Source organism: Miniopterus natalensis, chromosome 6 (assembly GCF_054644295.1).
Source record: "Miniopterus natalensis isolate mMinNat1 chromosome 6, mMinNat1.hap1, whole genome shotgun sequence".
Taxonomy (NCBI): Eukaryota; Metazoa; Chordata; class Mammalia; order Chiroptera; family Miniopteridae; genus Miniopterus; species Miniopterus natalensis.
Window position 1 is genome coordinate 39,922,265 of NC_142086.1, and position 15,216 is coordinate 39,937,480.

The 15,216-nt window shown below is 41.3% G+C and overlaps 1 protein-coding gene across 1 annotated transcript in view; it reads right to left on the reverse strand.

The window, feature by feature from the left end:
- LSAMP (limbic system associated membrane protein) overlaps window positions 1-12,275 on the reverse strand; it is a 562,686-nt gene extending 550,411 nt beyond the window's left edge. The window contains exon 1 of the mRNA XM_087818171.1: window positions 11,707-12,275. Within this exon, the coding sequence (XP_087674297.1) occupies window positions 11,707-11,861 (155 nt within the window). The 5' untranslated portion in view covers window positions 11,862-12,275. The remainder of the gene's footprint in view (window positions 1-11,706) is intronic.
- Window positions 12,276-15,216: the final 2,941 nt, after the last annotated feature.

Here is a 15,216-nt window from a genome sequence, read left to right on the forward strand (position 1 = left end):
TTTCCTCATTTACAGGATTTTCCTCTGAACTCATATAAATAATGCCCTATGCATTATGGCAAGACATATAGAAAGGAATTACAGATTTTTACAAAGTTTACTGTATATTCTAGTTTTAATTTCTCCAGGAATGGGTCATGAACTCTACACAGCAAAACCCAAGTAGGCATTATTGGTCAGTACAAATAATTGTTTTGAGTCAAATGAGAGCAACCTACACTTTGCCTTATTTCACAAGAAAATTGAACAGATTAAGTCAATATACCTGTTGTACCACAATCCCAAACGCGTTACAGAACTGCTAAATCCCTAATTTAGTCCCTGAAAGTTCACAACCACCACTAGGAGGAGAAAGCCTCTGCCCCTCCCGGAAGGTGTTTTCCTTCTCTCTCAGCTAAGCGACCTGGGATGCTGAGCTCCTTGCAGACATTGGCGGTGCCTCGCTTCAGGTGCACTGGGTGACTCTTAGTTTTGTCAAAAGCTAATCAATCTATCAGAGAATGGAGCACACTTTGTTTGGGCACCATGGCGAAAGCTTTTGAATCCCCCTAAAATACCTCCATTTGCCTTTCTCATTCCCTAGAAACCTATGCTTGAAAAGAGTAGCTGAAATGAAAATGTTTAAAGTGGGTCTAGCCAGATCCCCTCTACCACGAGGTCAGAGAAGAATCCGTCTATGATTTTACCACTTTGCCTTCTTCAACCACACATGCGCAGTTACTCCGGTGCTGGCTGATTGCACCACTGACAGATCTGGCTTCACCCCTGTGTCTTCTGATTTGTTTCCTCTTTTATAAGTCAATTTCTGGTCTTCTTGAGTTACAGTATGACTATCTCTCTCTGTTCACTGCAGTGAGCAAATATTTATCTGAGCACCTATAGGTACTAAGCTAAATTCTGGGATGTGAAGGTAAAGTAGATGAGATGCTTGCTTTGAAGAACTGATAGTATACTTAAGGCAAGAAAGAGTGTATATAAAGTTTTTAAAGTGTAGTAAATGCTAAATTGAGTATGTATACGATCCAGTACTCCCTCTTCAGGGTATATATCTGAAGGAAACAAAATCAGTATCACAAAGAGATAGCTGCACTTCCTGTTCATTGCAGCATTATTCACAATAGCCAAGATAGGGAAACAACCCAAGTATTCACTGATAGATACGTGGATAAAGAAAATGTGAGCTACATTTCTTTCTGTCTATCTACCCAGAAGCACAATGGAATATTACTTAACTATAAAAAATAAGGAAATCCTGTCATTTGCAACAATGTGGATGAAACTGAAAGGCATTATGCTAAGTGAAAAAAGCTAAATAGACAAAGACAAGTACTGATGGTCTCACTTATATATGGAATCTAAAAAAGTTGAAATCATAGAAACAGAGTAGAAATGTGGTTGTCAGGGGCTGGAGGGTGGTGGAAATGGGAAGATGTTGGTCAAAGCATATAAACTTTCAGTTATAATATGTATAATTCCGGAAATCTAATGTGCAGCATGGTGACAATGGTTAATTATGCTGTGTTGTATATTTGAAGTTTGCTAGAGGAGTGAATCTTGGGTGTTCACATCCACATTAAAAAAAAAAAAAAAAAGGTAGCATGGCCAGTGTGGCTCAGAGGTTGAGCATCGATCTATGATCCAGGATGTCAGGGCACATGCCCAGGTTGCAGGCTCGATTCCCAGTGTGGGCGTGCAGGAGGCAGCAGATCAATGACTCTCTTTCATCACTGATGTTTCTGTCTCTCTCTCCCTCTCCCTCCCTCTCTAAAATCAATAAAAACATATTTTTTAAAAAAGAAAGTAGCTATTTGAGGTAATGGATGTGTTAACTTGATTGTAGTAATTATTTCACTATATATATATATATATATAATATACACACATATATATAGCATATATATAATAAATTCACTACATATGTTACATATATATATAATCACCACATTGTACACTGTAAGTGTATAAAATTTTATTAGTCAGTTATACCTCAATAAAGCTATGAGGAAAATATGCAGAAAGACTATCAGCAATAATAAATAGCTAGCCCAGTCTGGGAGAATTAGAAAAGATTTCCTAAATGATTTAGCACCAGAACTAGCCTTGAGCCTGGAAGAAACACAAGGATATAATCTAGCAAAGAAGTATGGTAGGGGGTTTGGAGAGGGAGGAAAGGAGGCTTCAGACAGAGAGATCATCTCGAACAGTGGTAAGAACCAGCACCGCTGTGTACACACATTCACATGTTCATGAGCAGAAGCTGTAACTGGTTCTGAATTAGTGAATGCCATGAGGCCGCATAAAGACTTAGCCCATACAAGGAGCTTTGACTTTATGCTGTGGATGATGAGAAGCCTTTGAAGGATCTGGTCCCATTTCTAGATTGATCCTAGAAAACAATAGGCCTGTGATAGTCAGGTTCATGGTTCTGCTAACTATATGGAATCTTGGAAGTTCTAAGTAGACTAAAGATGTAATCCAGTAGTTACCTAAGGCAGGGAGAGGCAAGTAGTGCCGATTCTTGCTTCATTTTGGACCTCTGCCTCCATCTTTTCCTCACCTAGTTGGATCAGTAAGTTTTATGGAAGTTTTATGATCCTGAATTTACATGGCAAGAGTTTTGTTTGTTTGTTTGTTTTTCAATCCTCACCTGAAGACATGCTTAGAGAGAGGGAGAGAGAGAGAAGCACTGATGTGAGAGAGAAGCATTGATCAGTGGCCCTCCATATGTGCCCCAACTGGGGATGAAACCCACAACCCAGGTATGTGCCTTGACAGGGAACCAAACCTGCAACCTTTCAGAGCACAGGACAACACTCAACCAACTAAGCCACTCTAGCCAGGCTCATGGCAAGAGTTTTAAAAGAAGGAGCCAGTACTCTGAGATTCATATCCATGTCACTCTTTGGTTACAATAGTTTTGATTCACTTGATCCTTGACCAAGTTACCTATTTTAAGAATATGCCTGGGGTATAAGTTTCTTATTCCTGATGTATCTGCCCTGCTTAAGCCAGCCCTTGTCCCAAGGACTCTGTTCCTTCTATGTGCCTCAGCCTTTGTGACAGTCTCTACTACAATCTGACAGGCCTCCCTGAGGGATTCACTGAGAGTTGCTGACCTGCTATTTCCCCTACTGTGCTCTGCCCTTTTCTTGCTGTAACATATTGGACCTCCCTTTGCTGCACTGCTCACCTGCTAAGAAAATTTCATGAGACCTTGTTCTGCATGCCATACCAGAAACCCCAGGTACCCGCAGAAGGGCTTAACATGCAGTGCCTCCACCATCCCAGGAGACTGGTCTGGATCTCTGTCCAGTTCCTCCCAATTTAACATTACGAGATGATTCTTAGCCCAAAGTAAATTTTGTACAAATTAGAAAAAAATTCTACCTTCCTCGAAGAATTTTAAACTACAATCTATAATAACTACAAGGTGTAGGGTAACCCTTAAGATTGTGCAAAGGCTAGCCCGCCAACTGAAAGCACAGACCTGAACTGCAATCTCACTGCAGCCATCCTAATTATGGTCTCGAGGAAGGGTAAGTAATAGGAGACTTAACCAGTAAGAAGGTCATAAAGAAACAATAAGAAGGTAGTAAGATTTAGGAACTCAAGTGAAGTACTGGTGGAATGGGGGAAACGCTAAGAATTCAAATTTTAAAATCTGTGTAGTAGGAAGGATACTAGAAGTAAAAAGAAATTTAAAAAATAATGTTGCATTGGTTCTGCCAAACACAAGAACAGCTTTGAGAATATGAAAACATGGAGACTCTTAGTGAAGGAAAGAAAGCCCACTGCGTTAATACAGAGAGTGGATATGTGAAAAGGGAAGCATTTCCTGCAAAATTCTTTCTTGACTTGCATCCACTAGATGGTCCTCCACAGGCAAGTGTGGCTTTGATTTGCAGGGATGAGAAACAGAAGAGAGGAGGGGACAAGAGGAGGGAGGAGGAGAGACAAAAGAGAGGAAAAGAAAGGAAGACAGAGGAAGGACAGAAGGAGAGACAAAGGAAAAGGGGGAGGGGAGGGGGAGGGGAAAAGGCAAGGGGGGAGGGGAATGATGGGGAGAGATGAGAAGAGAGGAGAAACAGTGACACTTTTAGCATCATTTTGGGTTAAAAACAGTTGATCATGGGATAACATGAAAACCAGGAAGATCATTCCGTAGCTCTGAATGATAATTAGGAGATATGAATTCCAGTTCTCAAATGGCCACTCAAATCTTTGGACAACCAACTATATCTTTCTGTTCTCAGTTACATCACTTTAAATTGAAATGGTGGACTGCCTAATATCTAAGCTCTTTCCTTACTCTAAATTAATCTACAGGTTTGTTCTAAAGTAATTAACAAAGTCTGAAGCATAGGTCCTTTTTGTATATAAAGGTTAAACACTCATTAACTTGAGATTATGTTTTGATTACAGGCAACTACCAAAAAAGTGTTCACTTGCCCTGTATTCCTGATTTAAAAAATCAACTATAGCCCGGCCGGGCGTGGCTCAGGGGTTGAGAGCTGACCTAGGATCCAGGCGTTCGGGGCTCGATTCCAGGTCAGGGCACATGCCCGGGTTGCGGGCTCGATCAATGACTTTCTCATCATTGATGTTTCTATCTCTCTCTCCCTCTCCTTTCCTCTCTCTGAAATCAAAAAAGATATATTTTTTTTTAAAAATCAACTATATTCTAAGATACATATGACTTTAAAGAACATGAAATAAAATGATACAAACATCTTAGAACAAATGACCAAATTTGACCTTAGAAATAAAAATTAAACCTCATTTTATTAATTTTTCTAATTTTCTGAAAGTTCTTTCCTACTGTGAATATAATAATAATAATCTCATTAAGAGCTTATATTTTATAGCATTTCAGAGTTTACAAAATACCTGGATACACAGCATCTCATTTGACCATTAAAAATATCTTATGTAGTAGGACAAGTAATTGTCAACTATCTTCATTTACTAAATCAGACTATTCCAAGCTATTCAGATCTTGGTCTTCAGTGTATTTGTTGAGCATTCTGAATGTACTGTATCACTGATGACAAAGTTTTTACCTATGACACAAAGACTTGTCTGTAAGTTCCAGTGAAAGACTGATCACCATCTAAAACTTGAGATGAATTCTACAAACATTTAATTATCTTATAAATTATATATTTGTGTTTATGAAAACAGAAGTGCACACAATTAACCCTGCTTGCATAAGCTAAGACTAAGGATATTTTTCTTGCCTAAATATTGTCTCTTTTCTCTCTTAGAGACAGCATTAAAAATAAAGAAAACTGTTTTGTGTCTTGCCTAATATAAATGAAAGACAGAACACAGGACAATCAACTTAAGAAAAATCAAGTGTAATGTTATTTCAATAGATATTATGTAAATTGGATCCATATTAAAATCAAGTCACTCCATTTTCATGACATTGTAGTTAGGAGATCTTTTGGTAAAGAAATGGATCTTTGCAATCTCTTTTCTCTCTCCCAACTGAACTTTCACATCTTTGCTGTTGACATATTTCCCAGGCCATATAACATGACTCCAATTTTTTACTACATAGCTATTAAATGCTGCCCCAAAAATGATTTTTAAAAGAGATTCCTTGACCAATAAAGCAGTGGTTTTCAACAATGTGTACATATATCAGAATCATATTTTTTAATCCTCACTTGAGGATATTTTTTCCATTGCTTTTCAGAGAGCAAGGAAGTGAGAGTGAGTGAGAGTGAGAGTGAGAGTGAGAGAGAGAGAGAGAGAGAGAGAGAGAGAGAGAGAGAGAGACATCGATGTGAGAGACACATCAATTGGTTGTCTCCAGAACGCGCCAGTAGGGGCTGGGGATGGAGCCTGCAACTGAGGTACTTGCCCTTGGCTGGAATCAAACCCAGGACCCCTCAGTCCTTGAGCCAACACTCTAACCACTGAGCCAAACCAGCTACTGCAGAATCGTTTTTTTTAAATACCTATTACCGGGCCCTACTAATTAAACTAAGTAAATCAGAACTTCTGAGAGTAGAAGATGTGTGGCTTCAGTATTTTTAAGGTCCCCAGTTGACTGTAATTTACATGCTGTGAACTGTCTAAAGCAGTACTTCTCCAACTTTAATGTGCTTAGATTCATTTAGGGATCTTGTCAAATATAGATTCTGATTTACAAGGTCTTGGATAAACCTCAAGGTTTTGGATTTTAATAGGCGACTATAAGATACTTAAGCTGTCCATCTACAAAACACATTTGTAGCAGCAGAGGTCGGAAGTTCTCAAACTGTGAGGCCCAGTCCTGCAGCATCAGCATCATCTGATAACTTCTTAGAAATGCAAATCTCAGACCCTACCAGAGACCTACTGAATCAGAAACTCTGAAAGTGGGGACCAAGTAACTTGTGTCCTGTCAAGCACTCCATGTAATTGTGATACACCTTCGAGACTGAGAAACACTGATTTTAAAAGATCTGTCTAAAGTCTGGACAACTGGCTGCATAGGGTTGGAAAACCACGATACTTTATGCTTGTGTAGCAGTTTACAATTCCACAAACTTTCCTACTTCACCTCTTATGAGCTTCCTTAAACAATCCTGTAGAGTGACTAGAATAGATAGTTTTGGCATTTTATAAATGAAACTAAAGCTCAAAACATTTCAGGGTTTTGCTCAAAGTCATGTTGCATGCAAAGATAGATACAAAATTAGAGTCCACATCTGAGTCTTACAAATTACCGGGCAGGACATTCAGAAAAAAATAGGGCAAATGGCTGTAAGCGCTCAGTAATGGCCTGAAGGGGAAGGGCTCTCTAAGGCTCAGATAATGACAGTGGGGGTGACCAGCACAGATTTGGGCAACCTCCTATCAGGTGAGTCACAGACATTTTTATGTGCAGCTTTCAGAGACCACAGCAAAATGCACTAATCCTTCTTTTCCCTGAGTTTGCTATTATGTGGAACCAGCTTCAGGAAACACAAATGTTTAAACCTCACCGACTGATTTGTGGATGAGTCAGTCACTTTTAGTTGTTTGTACCACAATTCTACAAATAATTCATTCAAACTCAAATTACATAGAACAGAAAGATCACCTTAATATGTGGTGTGTGTGTGTGTATACATACCTAGCTGCTTTGTACTTACAAAAACACAAATTATCACAATGTGCATTTGTCACATGAGACTTGCCTGCTGTGTTCCTTGGGCCATAAAGGACAACAAGTAATTCACAAGGACATAAACATCCTAAACATCCTTTAAAAACATGTATATAATATGCCATATTCCTAGACACTACACGGTATGTTATACTCCATTATTTACCAACATATTTAATAAAGAATTTTATGGACAATGGATGGTTCTTAAAGTATTAGTAATAACCAATAAATTTTTTAAATTACCTTTAGTGATTCAATTATGAACATAAATAACTTATCAATGTTACAAGCTCTCCCTATAGATCCATGCCCACAAAGTTTGTTTTCACATAGTGAATTATAAGTGGTAGAAAACCACATATTGTGTCAGGAGTTTGTTTCAGTGTTGACACTTTCTTAGTGAATGCAGGCAGTTCAGATGCCTTACAGGAGGGAAAACTTTTTTTTCCCTTGAGATTTGGACACAACTTTTACATTTTATGGTCAATTAATCCCATCTTTTATGTTGATTCTTCCTTTGTCCCTTAACGTAGAAACACGAGGGGGAAAATACCTAAATTTTTGAAAACTTACAAAATTAAACTATCTTAAACTTAGATACTAAGTTTCTTACAGCTAACACTTATTAGGTACATTTACATTTAAATGGGGAAATGTTATCACCATAAAAAGTATTATAATATCTCACAAATACCAATCAAATTGTAAAATAAGTAAAATTTCAGTACTTTGAATTTAAAATATTTAGAGTCACAATAGTGTGAAGTTCCTGCATTTTACCATATATGTACTTATGCTATATATCCAGATATACATGTATTTGTACTTTTTACAAAGTTACCTTATGAACAGGTACACTGAGATCAAGTATTTTATAATTATCTTTAGAGACATATGCTGCTGATACTGAAAATATACTCAGTGGGACTGCTAAAAATTAAATTTTAAAGGTTGGATTGGAACATTACCTATTTCTACTTTTCCCTTGACTTATCAAGAAAGCTTCATGGTTTCAACCTGCCAAGATGAACCAGGAGATGAATCTCTATGGGTGTCTGCGTGCAAAGACAGAGGGCTGGAAAGATAAGTTCTAGAAACTCATCCGGTAATTGACAAACTCCTAAATTTGTGGGGGGTGGCAGTGAGGCAGGTGGGCTTTGTTCAGGAAAAAACACCAGAGACTCCCTACAAATGAAGTCCTGTGAATAAGTGTGTCACATACTTCACTGCTCATACAAATATAAACACAAATTCTGGTTCAGAGATGTTGAAAGTATCCTCAGGTGCTGCTGCTGCCACCACTGGTCTGTGGATCACGCTTTGATTCTTTGCCTTTGAGATGAAAGATGGTATTGTGGTTTCTTTCATCTCTTAAGTGATCTCGTAAAGGACCTGATAAAGATCTATAATGTTCTCTGGGAAACACCAGGGTTAGGTTTACATACATGAGAGTATCTCTCTTTCCAGCTGGTTTTGTTACCTTCATTCTACAGTCCTTTATGCCTCCAAACGACAGAAATTACAGAACAAGACCCCAAGACTAGTGTATGCTTTCCTAGCAAGAGGCATATTTATATCAAAGATCATAATTATACAAAAATGAGCATCAATTCACAAAAGAAACACTTGTTTCACAGAAGTAAGGCAGTAAAGCTAAATGTTTTGGGGACAGTCAGCCAAACTTCTGTCATTGGACCACCAGAATTACAAACCACCCTTGTCTCCTGATGCCATTTCAGATTATTCAGGGCAACAGACTCACTTTCCCAGTGCCAAGCATCTACTGTGGCTTCCAATGAATCAAGTTCTCCTTCCTCTCCTCCCCTGGAAGCTCATGCTCTCGGTAAAATGTCACAAATAAAGTAGAAGCAAGCCTTTCCCAGGCTAGACTTGTAAACAGAAAGCAAGAGCACCATTCTTCACCAGGAAACTGACCCACAAAGCTCACTGGATTCAGTTAAAGAGATTGAGAAGAAAGTCCGCTAAGAAAACAGAGGGAACTCTCTCTATAGTTACTTCTGATAGAGCTCCACCAACCCAGAAATAAAGCCTTGTCCAAGGCAAGGGAAATAAAAAGGAGGGCACATGAGGTGACAGGTCTGGGGAAGCAACGGACTCTCATGGGTGCCTCCTTTGCATGCTCTGCTGGTCTACCTTCTCTTTTGCAGGGAATAACTGCTTCTGTATTTATTTCTTTTCTCACTGTCCCTATTTCACTTTAATGTCTACTAACATGTACTGCAAAAAATTTCCATTTCTTTTGAGCTGTAAACACACAGATGCAACGTCTATATTGTATATAGATATTTACATAGTGAGACTGTCTCTCATTGACGTAGACTTCAATGCATATAGTACATGGATGTGTAAGAATACCCTTTTCCTTCTGAATTAATATTTAAATGCTTATCTAACTCTTTGCTAGCTATAGCTTAGGCTATAGGTATTGTTGACATAGAAAGACCTTACAAAGTTCATGGACATTTAAATAAAAATTTAGATATCCAGGGCACTCACTTCGCTCATACTCAATCTTATAACCGGTGAAAAAATATTTCTAGGCACAGCATAAATTTATACAGACTGCTTGATTAGTAAAGGGTTAATGATGTTAGGGAGTATGAATGCTAGCAGTGGGGACAGCATGCTTATGTGTTTGCAAAAACAGTATCTGCATCATGTCCAAATCCCTCTGCAAACAGATAAATTACTCTATAAATCTTATTACTCCATGTGGATAAATCACGCAGGCAGGTTTACAGGGCTGGAGAGCTGGAAGAGAAAATCTGCTTTGGATAGTACGATCTTTGGAATTCATAACCATCCAGTGCTCAGGAAATGAAGGAAGGAGTACTTACACGTTAGGGTTTCCTTAGTTTTTATCATCTGCAGCAACATACACACACACCACAGAATGCACAACACACACACACACACACACACACACACACTAGCTCTAACAAGGAAAGAGATCCCCAAGCAGGACACTGTGACAGCCAACCAAATTTATTTCTGAGAAAAGGAAAGAAAACTTTGCTGCTGTAGGCAGCTCTGCTACAGACTGCTCCCTGATGCCCCAGGGTTTATGCACTATCAGCTCCTTGCACACACATTAGAGGCTTATTTCCTATTGTATACTGTTGTTGTTTTTATTGCCACAACAAGCAGCATTAGCTAGATAGACAAACTGACACTGGCTCATTTTATTTGGATGAAATGAGATTTTAAAAGCTCTCCAAGGAGAACATTTTCTTTCATTCTTTTTTCATCTTTTTAATTTTTTTTTAAAATTTTTGTTAGAACCTGATGGAAATTCGAGGAAAGCCAGGAAAAAGGACATGGGGTATGTGCAGTATGTATAGGGGTTTAGACAGAAGAGAAACACAGGGAAAGAAGCTTGGAGCTTTTTGGAACTAGAATTACCGTTAGGTTCCATCTGAGTTTCTCTAGCTCACTGTCCCATAGAGGGGTCAAACTACCAAGGGCTTGGGACTCTTTCTTTCCAAATTTCAATACCAAATTATATTTCAGAGTTTGGCCCAGCCACACAGAGATAAGACTTTGAGGTCAGTAATCAATCTGAAATATCCATTTTATGCCAAGTTAAGTCTCCAATAACCTCTCTGTGCTTAACACCCTTATTTTTAAATATCTGCAATTTGGCAAGTTCTTTTCCCTCTCTCTCTTGCTCTTCTCTTCATTCTTTTGTTGATTTCTATCCACATTCCAGAAAAGGTTCAGTAATTAACCAAAGTTCTAAGATTGATTTATTGCCTCGATGTCAATTAGAAGACCTTTACAGCCAGTCTCCTGTAGGACTATGCCGGGGCAGAGGAGAGCCTGGATGTGCTTAGTCACACACACACACACACACACACACACACACACACTCACACACACACTCACACACACACATACTCTCACACACACACTCTCACACACACACACTCAGACTCACACACACATACTCTCTCACACACTCACACACACACACACTCTCACACACACACACTCACACTCACACACACATACTCTCACACACACACTCAGACTCACACACACATACTCTCTCACACACTCACACACACACTCACACACACGCCACGGAGAATGCAGCACTGTGTGCCACTCTCTCAGAGCCACAATGCAACAACTCTTCTTTCCCAATTAAGGAACCCCAACAAAACTCTGAAATGCAAAGCATCGGCAACTGCAAAAGCAAGGATACTGTCCAAAAGTCACGAGTACCAGAAGGGACGCTGAGCTTTCTTGGTAAGAGAAACAAAGTCCTCAGAACCGAACAACATTTAACAACCCTGCTGGTCCTTGACCGGGACCGGAATTCCCTGGAAATGTCTTGGCAGATCCCTGGGCCAGTGGGTAAAAGACGTACACGCACACAAGGCACAGGCACAGGCGCGCACACACACACACACACACACACACACACACACACACACACACGCCTGCAGCATGAAGCGCTGGAGCGCAGGGAGATCACACCGACACACGTGCGCGCCACACACCACACACGCAGTGGAAAAGTTGCCCGAGAGCCCTACCTGAGGATGGCCGTGTCGCCCTGCCTCACGGTGATGTTGTCCGTGCCTCGATTAAAATCCACGCTGCGAACGGGCAGTCCTGTGGGAAGAAGGCAGAGCAATCTCAGTAGGACCAGCGGCAACTGTTTCCGCTCCGGCTGAACTCTGCCGACCATGGTGGCCGCGCGGTGGAGGTGCGGTGGGTGCGCTCCGGGGTGGGTGCGCGCGGCTCGGCCGGGGCTCACGCGCGGGCGGCGCGCATCAGCCGCGGAGGCGGGCGGGCTCGGCCAGCGTGTGGTCCTTTCCACTTTGCCTCTCCCCTGCCCTCTCCCTCGCTCAGCCTCTCTTCCCTCTGCGACTTCACAAAGCGCTCATAAAACCCAAGCAAGGGCTGGGGGCGGGGGGCAGGGGGGGTAAAAGTCAAAGGAACAGAATTGCAACAGAGAGGGAGTGCGACTATAAGCCCTCTGGAAGAGACGAAGCGCAGGCTGCGGAAAGGAGGGTGCGCTCCGGCCCCCCCGGGGCTGGCTGCTCCTTTGGCAGAGCCCGAGCGGAGCTCCTTCCCCCTGTAACCCACTTTCCCAGGCGGCGGCGAGGGAGTGTAAAGAAACGCACGGCAGCTGCAGCAGCCCGGAGTCTCCCCCTCCTCCCTTTCCTGTTTCTCCCTCCAGCCCCTCCCTCTCTCCGCTCAGCACCTCCCCCTGCCCCCACCGATTGCCACAGCCCCTCCGCGTCATCCCCTCCCCCCTCGGCGTGGCCCCTCGCTCTGCGCAACTGCCCCCCGGAGCCGCGGCCAGCCCGGGGGAGCGCCCGGTGCACCTTCAGGTTGTCAGGGCAACAGCTCCGCCCGAGGCCTGGCCGAGGTCCTCCAGGAGAGGGGACGCAGCGCGGAGGCTGTGCCGGAGCAGGGGAGACGCCGGAGGCTCGGGCTAGAAAAGGCGGGGAGCGGGGGTCCAGGAAAGGAGAGGGGAAGCGAGGAGAAAAATGCAAAGGAGGTGGGCCGAAGAGAAGGCCACCCTGGACGGAGGCAGGGAGAGAACCCGAGAAGGCAGGGGAGCATGGGGGCGGAGGGGGCCTGGGCTGGGAGGGGGTGAGGAACCGAAACAGAGTCAACTTCACTGTGGAGGGTCAAATTAAAAGCCAGAGTGGATTTCCAAGCTAAACATTCCTGGCAACTGACTTGTCATGCTCGCATCTGGTTCCTTCTTCCCTCGCTCCTGCACTTTTCTCTTACAGGATTTAAAAGGTTTCTTTTCTCTCCTTCCCTTCTCTCCCCCCCCCCCTTGGAGCCCCCTTCTGAAAGATGGATTGGAGACAATGCTGGTATTGAGTGGTCTGGGGTGTGAATGCTTGGTTTGTCTTTTCCAAGTGCCAGCCTCAGCAGCTGATCCCTGGTCCCTAAATCAACCTCACTCTCCAGGAAACCTCGCTCAGCCCCACACAGGAGGAAGGGTACTGAGGATTATCGCTCAAACCTCATGCTGCTGTTGCTACCCAAGTTTCTACCCGCACTTTCTTCTCCAAATGTTCATATGCAAGGAAGGAGGCTTGTATCAGAAAGCTTATCATTTACAGGGTGGCACCGGGCTGCACACAGCCCTCCAGTCACTGGCGGACAGCTCGCCGTCATTTGTTATTGCTTTTACTCCAAGAGTCAAGCCAAGTGATTCGGGCCATAAGGGGCTAACACTATTAGTCACTCTCGTGAGATCCTCAAACTGTTTATTAGACATCTCCCTGAGTACCCATGCTGAGGATACAAAATGGGAGCGGACCAGCCCATGACTTCTGGTTTTGTTTTTAGATTTTGTGTATTTGAATATTAAGACATCCACATGGTGCAAAAGTGAAGTGGAGCAGAATGCTATAGAGTAAATTGTAGTTATCTTTTCTATCCCTGTTTTAGGCACCCTATTTCTCCTGTTTGGAAGTAACAAATATTTCCAATTTCTTATACATCTTTCCCTAAATATTCAATTACATACAAGTAAATACACAAACACACACATACATATACAAATGTATTATGCCACCACTCTTACACAAATGATTAGCCAAGGATATTTGCGGGGGGGGGGGAATTATATATACATATACATATATATATATATATATATATATACACATGAATGCTTCTCTAGCCCTCCAGAATACAAGCTGTATGGAGGCGCTTACTTACTGCCTTGTTTCCGCAGACTATTCAAAGACTTTATCTTCTGCATTTTATCAATTTAAAAGAGATATGCTCTTTTAGATTATGAGGGAAAACAAAGAAAGACTTCCTGTTTTTTTAAGAATTTGAAGGATCAGAAACAGAATTGTCAAACATTCAAGATTGGTAGGGTCAATTTTTCTCTGTATTATACATTACAATTATATAAATCAAGCTGTTCTATGTTGGGGCCAATAAGCAGTCCCCAGATTATATACCAATGATGTCTCACCACTAATTTTAACTCAGATGCTTAAAACTGAGAACCCATTTTGCCATTAAAAATGGTTAAGTGGTTAGTTGAATGAAAAAAACATACACACGCAAAATTCGGTAGTTCTTAATATCAGTGGGAAAATTAGCTTCAAGTGCCAAGTGGAGATGCAAGTTATATAACTCTGCCAAGATTTCAGGGAAAAGAGCACCCACCCCCACCCACCACTGCCAACAGGCTTGAAAATCCTCAGCAGGTTTCTTCTGAGTTTTTAGAAATGAAGGGGTTGCTTAGACAAAGGCTTAGATGTAGTACCTTCTTTGGGTGAGTGGTGTTTCTTCAATGTCAAGAGGAAGAAAAGAGAGACACAAAGGACTAGGGCTACTAGAGCATCTATTTCCATTGACGATGCTAGGTGAATGGAGTGACCCTCCACCCGCAATGTTAACTAGATATTCTGAGGGGAAGGATCAGATATATCAAGAGTATACATATCCTCTTGCATCAGTGGACTACATTTTGAATGAAGAGAGAAAGAAGTTTTTCAAAATAAGGGAGAAGTATGGTGGGGTGGTGGCATATTATTTGTAGGAGATATTTACACATGGTTGTTGACTCATGCCTACACCAATAATCTCAAGTCACCAGTACGACTTGTCTAGTCCTAAGATGAAGTATGAAGTTTAACATACTGGAGTACAAAATAATTCATACAATAATTCATACCAAAGTAGTAGGAATGTGGAATTTGTAGCAAAGCAATCAGATCTGGAGTTTGCCTCCACAATCATTCTGAGAAAAGCATGTATTAAGTTAATCAGGATTGTAATCGGAATTGTAATAGACATGCCTAACCTTCCTAGGAAGATAAAATCATAAGTACATATTGTCTGTAAAAATCATATAATGTAATTAAAGGCTTTTTTAATACTTTCATTAAATAAAGTCCATTTCTTGCCAACTTTTATTAAACTAAATTGACTTACTGTGTGCACTGGAAGACACAAAAGAGAAGACATTTTTTAAAATGCTCTAATTTAGACTGTTTCATAATTCAGACCGGATTTCTGAACAATTTCGAAATCATGAAGTTTATTATGTAAGT